This window comes from Mustela lutreola, chromosome 1 (genome assembly GCF_030435805.1).
Source record: "Mustela lutreola isolate mMusLut2 chromosome 1, mMusLut2.pri, whole genome shotgun sequence".
In the NCBI taxonomy this organism is placed as follows: Eukaryota; Metazoa; Chordata; class Mammalia; order Carnivora; family Mustelidae; genus Mustela; species Mustela lutreola.
The window spans coordinates 147981244-147993803 of NC_081290.1; the positions used below are offsets into that span (position 1 = coordinate 147981244).

The 12560-nt window shown below is 34.7% G+C and overlaps 1 protein-coding gene across 1 annotated transcript in view; it reads right to left on the reverse strand.

Annotated features, from left to right (window-relative positions):
• ABCE1 (ATP binding cassette subfamily E member 1) overlaps positions 1–12560 on the reverse strand; it is a 33119-nt gene that overhangs the window by 15200 nt on the left and 5359 nt on the right. Inside the window, exons 2-9 of the mRNA XM_059176141.1 lie at positions 11431–11564; positions 9870–9955; positions 6868–6965; positions 5753–5870; positions 5005–5142; positions 4795–4864; positions 4453–4549; positions 3490–3579 (exon numbers count right to left, since the gene is read on the reverse strand). Coding sequence (XP_059032124.1) covers positions 3490–3579; positions 4453–4549; positions 4795–4864; positions 5005–5142; positions 5753–5870; positions 6868–6965; positions 9870–9955; positions 11431–11533 — 800 coding nt within the window. The 5' untranslated portion in view covers positions 11534–11564. The remainder of the gene's footprint in view (positions 1–3489; positions 3580–4452; positions 4550–4794; positions 4865–5004; positions 5143–5752; positions 5871–6867; positions 6966–9869; positions 9956–11430; positions 11565–12560) is intronic.

The window sequence follows — 12560 nt, forward strand, 5'->3', positions numbered from 1 at the left end:
TCCTACAATTAATTTTGGGTCACCTGTTGGTTTTTAATTTTACCAAAGATGTTCTCGGAGGTCAAATGCTAAAAAATCCTGTGTAGTAGTGTCCTTTCTCCAATTTCTCCAATCCATGCTCTATTTCTTGTTTTAAGGATATGATCTCTGAAATCTTTTTATAGCATTAAGACTTTGCCTTGACATGTCAAAGAATTTCAGGATGCATATACTTGTCATTTTTTTTTTCATGAATCTATCACGAAGAGATTTTTTTTTTTTTAAAGATTTTATTTATTTGTCAGAGAGAGCGAGCGAGAGCGAGCACAGGCAGACAGAGTAGAAGGCAGAGTCAGACGGAGAAGCAGGCTCCCTGCGGAGCAAGGAGCCCGATATGGGACTCGATCCCAGGACGCTGGGATCATGACCTGAGCCGAAGGCAGCTGCTTAACCAACTGAGCCACCCAGGCGTCCCACGAAGAGATGATTTTAACCCTTTATCTATAAATAACATCCAAGACAGCTGTGAAAAAAAATGTTTAACTCAATCATTCTCTTCACTTAGTCAATCTAATTTGTTTTGACATGTTAGCCTATTACAATTATGGCTAGCACCCTCTAAAAATACAGCACTGAAAATGCCTTAACACATATTTTTTTAAGATTTTATTAATTTATTTGAGAGACAGAACACATATGAGCAGGGATAGGGACAGAGGGGGAGAATCCCAAGCAGACTCTGCTAAGCATGGAGCCTGATGCAGTCCCACGAACCTGAGATCATGACCTGAGCCAAAACCAAGAGTCAGACGTTTAATCGACTGAGCCACCCAGCTGCTCCCTGAACATTTACATATTAAGATATATGTCACCTGGATGTAAATCACTTTCCTTTCAGTTCTTTTTATTATGGTTAGGATGTTATGTGATATTTAAAAGAAAATTATGTGTGAAAAGAGGTATTATTCAAGATTTTCATAATAAAGGGACATAAAAGTATTTTATAAAAAGGGGCTAGGGTTGAGAATCACTGATTTTACTGCCTGTATATTCTTTTTTCTTTTTTAAAGATTTTATTTATTTATCTGACAGAGATCACAGGTAGGCAGAGAGAGAGAGGAAGGGAAGCAGGCTCCCCACTGAGCAGAGAGCCCAATGTGGGGCTCGATCCAAGGACCCTGGGATCATGACCCGAGCCGAAGGTAGAAGCTTTAACCCACTGAGCCACCCAGGTGCCCCTGTATATTCTTTTCTTTATCAATTGTTAAGTGTTTGAATACTAGGACTTACATGTTATATTCTTATATTCCTCAAAGAATCTACCATAATGTCCAGGCCTACATATAAAGTATAAATTACAGCTACTATTTGGCACAACTAACACTCTCTTTATCACTGATAAATTTTAAGTTTCATTTCAAAGTATGTATGGGGATCATTTGTACCTTTAGCCATGACCTTGCTATGGCTTAATTTTTCAGACTCCTATTAAAATATATGTAAACAGTCTTCTCATTCCATTCTCTAAACCTCCCTTCTGAACTACATCAGAGTTCAATCCCATTCTCAATCTGCTGCATTCTGAACTTGCACAGATCAACTTTTTAGTTTCTAATGATCTTTTCTGCTGTTCCTAACCTGTCTGAGCTGTCCAATGAGTTGTCTTTTTTTTTTAAGATTTTATTTATTTGAGAGAAAGACACACACAGGGAGAGCAGAACATAAGCAGAGGGAGAAGCAGGCTTCCTGTCAAGCAGGGAGCCCAATGTGGGGCTTGATCCTATGACCCTAGGATCATGGCCTGAGCTGAAGGCAGCTGCTTAACAACTGAGCCACCCAGGTACCCCTGTCCAGTGAGTTTTTAATATCACAGTTGTACTTCCAACTTCTAAATCTGTTTGAGTTTTTTGAACATTTACCTATTTCCTTTTTGTGATACCATATTTTAGTGATTTTATATCCTTTTATATTTTAAATACTGTTTTATAGTTTCTTTGAGAATATCACCTGAGACATTCCTGAAGGTCTAATCCTATTGTCTGTTTTGTCTACCAATTAATTTTCAGATGGTTTCCTATTATTAGGATCACAAGTCTTTTCTTGTAGAAACCCTGGATGACTAGGATTGAGGGCACATCCCTACAATGTGGTTTTATACTTGCTTCTGCTAAGTATCCACAAGAGTAAAGATTCTAGGATGCTCTTTCTATGTTACTTTCTTACTATGAAGAATTTAAACTCCCCTGATTATATAAATTTTAATTCCATAACCATGTGAACTGCTGGTCAATGAATATATTTGAAGGGGAGACACCCCTCCACTCTCAATGAGCTCAGTGAGTGAGATAGGCTTCCGTGACATCTTCATGTGCTTGTGTTTTGCTGACAAAGCAGTTTTTTTTTTTTTAAAGATTTTATTTATTTATTTGACAGACAGAGATTACAAGTAGGCAAAGAGGCAGGCAGAGAGAGAGAGGAGGAAGAAGGCTTCCTGCTGAGCAGAGAGCCCAATGTGGGGCTCAATCCCAGGACCCTGGGATCATGACCTGAGCCAAAGGCAGAGGCTAACCCACTGAGCCACCCAGGCGCCCCGATAAAGCAGTTCTTCGAAAGTCCTGGCATTTTATATGTGACAATCTAATATACAAGGCTTTGTTTCCTATTCTTGAGTGGTTGCTAATTACATTAATTACAACAGAGGCTATTAATGTTATTACAGATAGGCAACATTCCTCAAGAAACCTATATCTTGGTCTCTTCTCTTTAACTTCATTCTCTCTTTGGTTTTGACCCTAGGGATTTCTCCTGCATTCTTATATTGGCTGTGTGTTACATCAGTCACTGAGAGAAAGAGGCATACATTCTTTTTCTACACAGAAAAAGATCTGTGAGTTTTGTCAACAGCTTTGCCATGTTGTAAATCTGTAAACCTACAACAGATAACTACCATTTCTGACATTAAACTTCTTCATTTACAAAATGGGAATACCACCTAAGAGTCTAACACACAAGACTACTATGAGGCTCAAAGGAGAGAATGCATTTCTCTCTGCAGAAATTCTGCAGTTTACAGAAATACCCCATAAACCAAAGGTGTTGTGATTATTTAACAGGTTAAGAACCCTTTGGAGTTCAGTAAGACCTAAAACAACCAGAGTTACTCTGGTGATCCTTATAATGTTCTAAATTTTGTGTGTTTGAGTGACTTAATCCATGTGAGGATCTGGTAAAAGCTAATGATTTGCCTCCTAGAAATACATACATGGACACCAGAACTTTCATACCATTTCAGTGTATCCCTAGGCTACCTAGAGACAGGCATAGTAGTAAATAAATCTAGCATTAAGACCCTCTGTTCTAGATAGAAGGTAATTTCAAGTGGTAGCTCTAAATAACTGAAAGAGAAAACATACAAATGTATATGACACTGATGATCTCACTGATGATCTTCAGAAAACTGTATAACTCCCTAATTAAAATAATATAGACATATATCAAATCTGTACTTACCTATCTGGATTTATTAGTGATCGTATAGTGATAGCAGCCTTTAAACGCTGCTTGACATCTAGGTAACTAGAAGGTTCATCAAACATGAAACTATGGAAAAGAAAAGCAAATATAGTAATTTGCAAGACAAATATAATGCTCTCTTACATGCTATTTTAAATCCCTGTAATATAGTTTCTGATTAACAACAATCCCCTCTTACACTAATGAGGAGTCCACTGCATAAGGGTAAGAACTTCTGTACTCTGTTCAGAAGTAAAAAGATGAAAAAAAATTATGAAAGCAGGGCTGCATATCAAGCTGAGGAGAGTGCTTAGGATAACTTAAAAATTATTATCTCTTCATGAAAAATATTCTGATATAGTCTGAAGTAATTCAGACAGGTTTCTCTTGATGAGCTGAAGTCAGATGCATTAAAAAAAAGTAAAAGTTTTTGAAAAGCAGGGCACCACAGAGAATTATAGAATACTCTGGGGAAAAGAAGGACTCTGCATTGGATGCCAGAGCAGAAATGTGGAAAAAGATGGGAGCAAAAAATATCTCGGAGAAGAGGCGTACCGGAAAGTAGGAAGGAAACGTCTTCCTTTTATTCTCTCACATGGCATTCCACTCTTTTAGGGTAACTTAAAAGACCTCATATTCTACTTGAGATTATTAAAAAAAAAAAAAAAAATCCTTTCATGTATAGAGTTTAAATAATAAGCAACTAGTTATATTTAAAAAGTGCTGCAATCCATAAGTTGTAAAGTACTCATCTTAAATAAATGAGTTATTGTCCCCTTGCGGGAAAAACAGGAATGGGCGGGCAACTGATGCATTAACTGTTACAATATCCTATCTCAAAAGGAGAACCTGAAATACTATTCTGTTAATTTCTCTCAAAAGCACTGTTTTATTAGCAGTATCACAAATAAAAACTCTAAAATAAGGATTAAGATATACAAAAGGTATAAAGCAACCTACATATCAGCTTTCTGTATGCAAACGACAGCACACGCAAATCTCTGCAACTCTCCTCCTGAAAGGTCTTCAACATTTCGTTCTTTTAGATGGGTTAAATCTACAAAGAACATAGCATTGTGTTCAATGTTGAAGTTTTATTTTACCTCTTCTTGGCAAAACGTATACTATACATCATTCTGGGTGTGAATGATGTCTCAGTTGTAAACTGCGTTAACACAGAATGTAAATATGAAAATTACTAAAAAATTTTCCCATTAATTTCAGCAATCCATATAAAAGATATCTGTCTTTATGAGGTAAGTTCAGGGCCTATTAAAACATATACACAAAATAAACACTTACCAAGCTGCTGACATACAATTGCTTGTGTCTTTGTTTCATCCTTTCGGTCCAAAATAGACCCCACTGTCCCCTGTCACAATATACCGGAAATAGTTAACTATTTTTCTTCAATATTCAAATGAGTTACTAAGTAAAACAAGTTTAGTCTAAGACATTTTTGATACGTCTACAAATATGCATAATACATAAATTCCTCTAAAAGTAACTGACCTTTGCAGCCTTGGGTATCTGGTCTACATACTGAGGTTTGATAATGGCTTTTAAGTCATCTTCTAGAATCTTGGTAAAGTAATTTTGCAATTCAGATCCACGGAAGTAAGTCAAAATTTCTTGCCAATCAGGGGGATCCTAGAAATATAATTATCTGAATTTAGTAATACACAATAATGCAAAAAGGATGACTTTACAGTTGACTTCTGAACAATATGTGTGAATTTTTTTGATAATTACAGTAAAGTACTGTAAATGTTTCTTCTCTTCCTTATGATTTACTCAATAACATCTTTTCTCTAGCAGACTTTACCATAAGGATACAATAATAATACATATGTGAAATAAGTAATTAATTGTTCTTGCTAAGGCTTCTGGTTGACAGCAGGCTCTTAATAGTTAAGTTTTTGGGAAGTCAAAAGTTAAATACAGACTTTTGAATCTTTGTGTGGGGGTCAACACACGTTAACACCTGCATTGTTCAAGGATCAGCTCTATATTCAAAGAGAACCCTCAGGCATCTTAAGTTTAGATGGCTAAGAGTTTAAGGAAACTCAGATTTGTCAATTAAGTAGCATTAACAGATCTTAATTAAAAAGGAGTTTCATCCATATACATATTTTATCCATATATAGTTTCTCAGCATTAATTAATAATGTTGAAAATAACATTTAAAAAAATATATACTCTCCTTCAAAGTCTCAAAAAACTGACCTACGTACTCATTTTCATAAGGTGGTATACATACATCATACTTTCCAAGGTTTGGCTTTTGCTTTCCTGCTAAAATTTTTAAAGCAGTTGACTTTCCAATTCCATTAGTTCCAACTAATCCCAAAACTTCACCTGGACGAGGGATAGGCAACCTGTTGTAAGTATGTAAGAAAATAATAAAACAACTTGGACTTAGGTAGAAAAAAATACATATTAGGATTATGTATTTTAATGCACATGCACTCCACACACATCCATTAATAAGCTAAGAGATGTATGCCAGATATTATTGGCTATTAGAAAAAAAAAAAAAAACAGCCAAGATTAACTTAAACCGTTAATTGTTAGAAATACATCCATGACCAATATTATTCCAAATTTTATTTTTCAGTTTTCATTCAAGTCCACTCTAAAGTAATTCTCCTTTACATATAAGGCTGAGTTTTAAGGTATAACCAAATGCTTTGGTACAAAATTACATAGCAGGTGCAACCTCACATTGTCGTCTTTTTTTTTTTTGGCCTGCCATTTACTTACAAGGAGAAAAGTGCCACATCAACCAGAAATATTCCACTTCATTCTCCCTGTTGCAGTAGGCTCTTTAAAGCTGGCAGGTTGAGAAATACCTTTTTATTAGTAAATCTAGACTCCCAGATTCAAAATATCAGTGTTTAGCAGATTAAAAGCCTCAAAGAACTCCTGTGATTTAACAATATATGTCCAAGTTCAGAGTAATATCCTCTGTATGTGAAATTAATGGATAAATAGAGAACAAGTTGCCTTAAAAGTTATTTTGGGGATAAGGGTATTATTAATAAGTGATTCTCAACCTCACTTGTATATCTGAATTCCCTCGGAGATTTTACAACTTACTGAGGTCTAGATTCTGTAACTGGAGATATGATGTAATTGTAATTCAACTGGGCTGAAACCAAGGTATTAGTTTAAAAAAAAAAAAAATCCCAGGTAATTCTAATGTTAGCCAGAATGAACTACTGACATAGACAGTTTGATTCTATATGAGTTATAGTTTTGCATTTCTCTTTAGTGGATGGTTAATACCTTTTCCCATTTTTATACTTCACTGAAAATTCCAAATGTATTTTATTTTTGACCGAAGTAAAGAGATATGTTGACTTGAAGACATACCTGTGAAGTTTGAAGGCATTGGCACAATATCGATGTGTTGTTTCTTTTTCCAAGTTGCTTGGTAAATTGACAATTGATAAGGCGCCAAAGGGGCATTTCTGTTATTTAAAGTAAAGAATTTTGTGTTAATTTTTAGAAGTATACCATATGACTGGAGCGCCTGGATGGCTCAGTTGGTTAAGCATCTGACTCTTGATTTTAGCTCAGGTCATGATCTCAGAGTTGCGGTTCAGAGCCCCATGTCAGGTTCTGCACTAAGTGGGGAGTCTGCTTGAGATTTTCTTCCTCTGCTCTCCCCACCACGCATGTGCTCTAAAATAACTGAATACATCTTTAAAGAAAAAATACATACATACATACATACATATATTTATGACTAAAACGGATATATTAAGAATTTTTTTATAAGCAATCTTCCAAATGTGGTAATTATGGGGTGCCTGCTGGTTCAGCTGGGAGAGCATGTGACTCTTGATCTTGGGGTCTTGAGTTCAAGCCCCACACTCGGTATAGGTATTAAAAAAAATAATAAACTTAACAAAAAAACCCACCCAAATTTGGGAATTTCACAAAGATATCATATTGCTTCACTTTCTTTTCTTATTTACTTTAACAATAAAAGTTCAGTTCCTTGAAGGCAAGAATCACAATAAAATATTTTCTTCTTAGTGACTAGCATATTTTCAGACTTTAATATGTTTTTAATACTTATTAAAAAACCTTACAAAAATTGAGGGTTTTATTTTCTCTTTTTTAACATTATCTTGCTAAGAGGCAAGATAAACCATGGTTACTGAGTATATCATTCCATATGCAGTTATGACAGATGACTTATCACTACTTCCTTCTTCCTGTTTTTGTATGCTTTCTTCCCCTACTTTGTAGAGTCCCTTAAGGTCTTTTGGTTAAGGTTTAGTTTTACGGTGGGGCACCTGGGTGGCTCAGTGGGTTAAGCCTCTGCCTTCGGCTCAGGTCTTGATCTCAGGATCGAGCCTCACATCGGGCTCTCTGCTCAGCAGGAAGCCTGCTTCCTCCTCTCTCTCTGCCTGCCTCTCTGCCTACTTGTGATCTCTGTCTGTCAAATAAATAAATAAAATCTTAAAAAAAAAAAAAAAAGGTTTAGTTTTACGGTTAGTACTTTATGGACTGCACTTTTTTGGGGTCTATTTATATACCATCAACAGCTAGAGTAATATTTGCACAGAGCAAGGATTAATGTCTTTTCATCACAGTTTTTAATAATCTCCTGTGAAATTGATATTCTGTATTCCAATTGAGTAAATTCACATTAAAAAAATTAATTCATTACTTAACTCAAAAAACAACTGATTATCAATCAGATAAATGTCCAAGGAACAAGAATGGCAAGAACTGGAAGGTTATTTAAGAGCATAAATGTGACTAGAAAAATTTCTCAGAAATTTATAAAGGCACATCCAAAGAGTATAACCCTAGATTAGAGATCTGTTTAGCAGAACTGTTCAAAGACCTGAGACAATCAATTAAAAAGTCTCTAAAGGTAAAGATTTCAGTGAATTCCCATGTTGTAAGAACACAGAGAATTAAAAAACAAAAACAAAACTCCTGTATTCTATTAATTCTTTACACAAGATAGTTTTCTGCCAATGAAGTTACCTCCATTTACAGAAATTTCCTATTATTCTATCAATGTACAAAAAATGTGTATAGGCTGCAAAGGAATCTAAGCTTCTTTAAATCTACAAGAAAAAAAAATCCATACTGATTATCTGTGCGGTACATTTTGTACAAATCTTAGTGTTCAGAGGGTATTAACTCCTACCCCCAGATTCATCACATGGGTATCTTTTCAGCCACTGAAGTATACCCCAAATTTTGGAATCTCATTTTTCTACAGCAGTGAAGAAGAAAAGAGAGAAGATAATATATTGTTCAAAATCAAATCTCCAGCACCCACAACACTGACAGGCATATAATTAGAAATTAGTAAATGTTTGCTGGCAGGAATGTTTCCTGATTACACTTTCAAAACAAGGGAAAAAATTTTTAGATACCAAGGAAATCTTTCTGGATACTTAACTAAGGAATCAGAAACCAATGTGAAACATAAGCCTTACAGACTCAGTTAACAGGGTGGTACCCATACTCTGGTAATGTCCCTTTCTAAAAATATTATCTACAAGGAAAAATACGTAAATTAAGAATTTAATGTACTGGTTATTAAATATTGTTTATGAGCTGAATTTGGAAATCTACCATTTTAAAGTTATAAACTCTAACCAAACTATTCAATGCAACAAAAACTGAGGTATTCTGAAAAATAACACTATTGTGGTAACTCCAACAGAAGAATGGATAATATAGCAGAAGCACTAAGGAATTAGGTTAAATTTTTTTTTTAAAAGATTTTATTTATTTATTTGACAGACAGAGATTACGGTAAGCAGAGAGACAGAGAGAGGAGGAAGCAGGCTCCCCGCTGAGCAGAGAGCCCGATGTGGGGCTTGATCCCAGGACCCTGGGATCATGACCTGAGCCGAAGGCAGAGGCTTTAACCCACTGAGCCACCCAGGCGCCCCGGAATTAGGTTAAATTAAAACAATTTTGGCTGTATGCATTTCTGTTTAAAAGGTGTGATTTAAAATTAAATACAGACCTGAAAGAATTATATATAACATGACTCACGCTTTTTGTGTTTACATTTCCAAGAAGTACTTGTAAAGACATGGGAAAGAATGTCCTTCTCATAAAAAGGTGAGGGAAAAAAGGGGTGAAAAAAAGAAATTAATTTTGGTTGGAAATGGCTTTCCAAAGTTGAGTAAGGCAAGGATAACTTTTACATAGGGTGGTTTAATTAATTCAAAAGCAACAATATTAAATATTAGATTATTGATAATTTTCTTAAATTTACATTTTTAATTCATTGCTTTATATTTTGCCTCTTTAAAAATAGCTATAATGTATTTAGAATTTTCTGACTACTCAGGTTCCAAATTTGATCCCAAAAATAAAATATCACTTACCTTAATACAAATACCACAACCAATACAAAGGGTTTCAGAAATCCATGCTATTTTGCTCTGGGGTGTAACCTCTATGCATAATTTTCCTGGCAAAAGAAAAATAGAGTTTGGTTATTTTCCCTGTCATTCTAATTTTCTTAACATTGTTACTTAGGTAATTCTGGTTCCAAAGCTCCATAGAGAAGCAGATTTTCAAAAACAGAGGCCACACAAAGAAATACAATTGAGACAATATCCTAAAAACCAGTGCTGGGGCGCCTGGGTGGCTCAGTTGTCGGGCATCTGCCTTCAGCTCAGGTCATGATCCCAGGGTGCTGGGATCAAGCCCCATGTCAGGCTCCTTACTTGGCGGGAAGTCTGATTCTCCCTCTCCCACTCCCCCTGCTTGTGTTCCCTTTCTCACTGTGTCTTTCTCTCTCAAATAAATAAATAAAATCTAAAAACAAAAACAAAACCCAGTGCTTTGCAGGGATTAATTATAAAATAATTAGTATATATTACTATTGGGGAAGAAAATTTAGAACTACGGCAGATCCTGAAAGCTTTATTTTTTTTTTTAAGTTTATTTATTTAGGTAGTCTCTACTCTCATGGTGGGGCTCAAACCTATGACCCCAAGATCAAGCACTGCATGCTCTTCTGACTGAGCCAGATAGGTGCTCCCCCCAACAGTTTTATTTTTAAGCTGTCTGACCTGAATATCTAATTCACAAAATATGCCTTGGAAATGGTATTGCAGAAAAAGGCATATAATACATAGCTAAATCAGTGAAATTCCAAAAAGGTATGTAGTCATCCAACATACACACGAAATTAAACTTGACATTAAGGATATTAATAATGGAATTTCTAAACAGCATGGTAGAATATAATGGATGGCATCTAAAGTTTCTTTTAAGATTCAAAAAGCTTGTACCTCACTAATACAGTAAAAGTAACAATTACCTTAACATAACCCTTAAAGACTACCAATACTTCTGGACTATTTTTAAATTTATTTAATCTTGAAAATATAGCTGCTCATTCTTGCTTTTTAAAATGAGAATACTATCAAAAACAAGTATTTTGGTATTCCTTTCTCCATGACTTAGAGTAATGATAGAACTTTTCTAGAACAGCAAGAATCTCAGTAACTGATTTTATAGCCAAAATTAACTTTAAAAAATATTGATAATAACACATTATTCTACCATTAACAAAACAGGATCATTTAGTCACAAAACAGTAAGAAAAATTAAGAGTAAAATCTGGTCTTATCTCGGGGCGCTTGGGTAGCTCAGTGGGTTAAAGCCTCTGCCTTCGGCTCAGGTCATAATCCCAGGGTCCTGGGATCGAGCCCCACATCGTGCTCTCTGTTCCTCGGAGAGCCTGCTTCCTTCTCTCTTTCTCTCTGCCTACTTGTAATCTCTGTCTGTCAAATAAATAAATAAAGCCTTGAAAAAAAGAAATCTGGTCTTATCTCTATACTTTAAAGAAACTAATAGGAAAAAAAGTACATGCCTAGAGAACTATGAAGCCAATTTATTTCTTTTAAAACCTTCTTTTATCTTTAAACAGCTTACCCATTCGAACCACAGGGCAACTCTTTTTGCACTCCTGCCGACATTTCTTAGGCTTACATTTGTCATGGTTGACAATAGCAATTCTTGTTAATTTATCCGCCATAATTCTAAGAAAGTAAGAATATCCAGCTCTTCTATTAAAGAAAAATTAACAAAATTATGCACAGTCAATGCAATTAGTTAAGAGAATTGAATCACAGGCATAGAAGTTAGAGAGGAGAACATAATTTATCACTATATTCAGATATAACTCTCTGGAACTACTAAAAAAACTAGTAAAAGCAATAAAGTCATTTTGTAGGGCTGAGAAAACAATATCTTACATATATACTACTAATCAGAAGATTTATATAAAAAAAGAAAAAACACTATTTTCAATGGTCACAAAAAAGAAAAGATCTAGGAATCAAGTTAACAAAAATATATACATGTGAGGAAACTTTCAAACCATAACTGAGAAACATAAAAGACCTGAATAAATAGAATGACATACTCTCAGTTTTTATAATATAGAATAATCAATACCAGAGATTTCAACCTTTCCTAAATTTATATTCAATCCAATTTCAAAGAAAAATAAAACAAAACAGACAAACTAAACGGGAAAGCTTGTATGCAAAAAAAAAAAAAAAAAAAAAAAAAAAAGCTAGGAAAAGGATAAAGAACAAAGGGGATGGGGAAACTATACTTGATAGATGGACAAAAATGATATAATGTCTCCGTAATTAATACTGATACTAGTGTCTGATATAGTCCAATAAAACAGAATAGGAGCTGATGTGAAAAATACATAATAAAGATGTTTATTCCCTCCCTCAAATTAAGTATTACTTCATGTCTTATTTGATTATTAATGATGCTACTAATGGAAGTTATTATTAAGGCTGTGACCATGATGTTCATCAAGGGGAAAAAATAAAACTGCATTTCTCTGGGAATTTGTAATATGGCCATGGTGAATTTTATGCTAACAACATTAAAAGGAAAAGAGGACGAAGGAACCATAAGTATAGACTGCACTCACTTTTAAAGCTTTTATAAATCTTGATAATTCACAGTGCCATCAATTATGCAACTAAGGTCAAAATGAACTTAAAAATCTTCTACAATACTGGGCTTTGTGACAGACA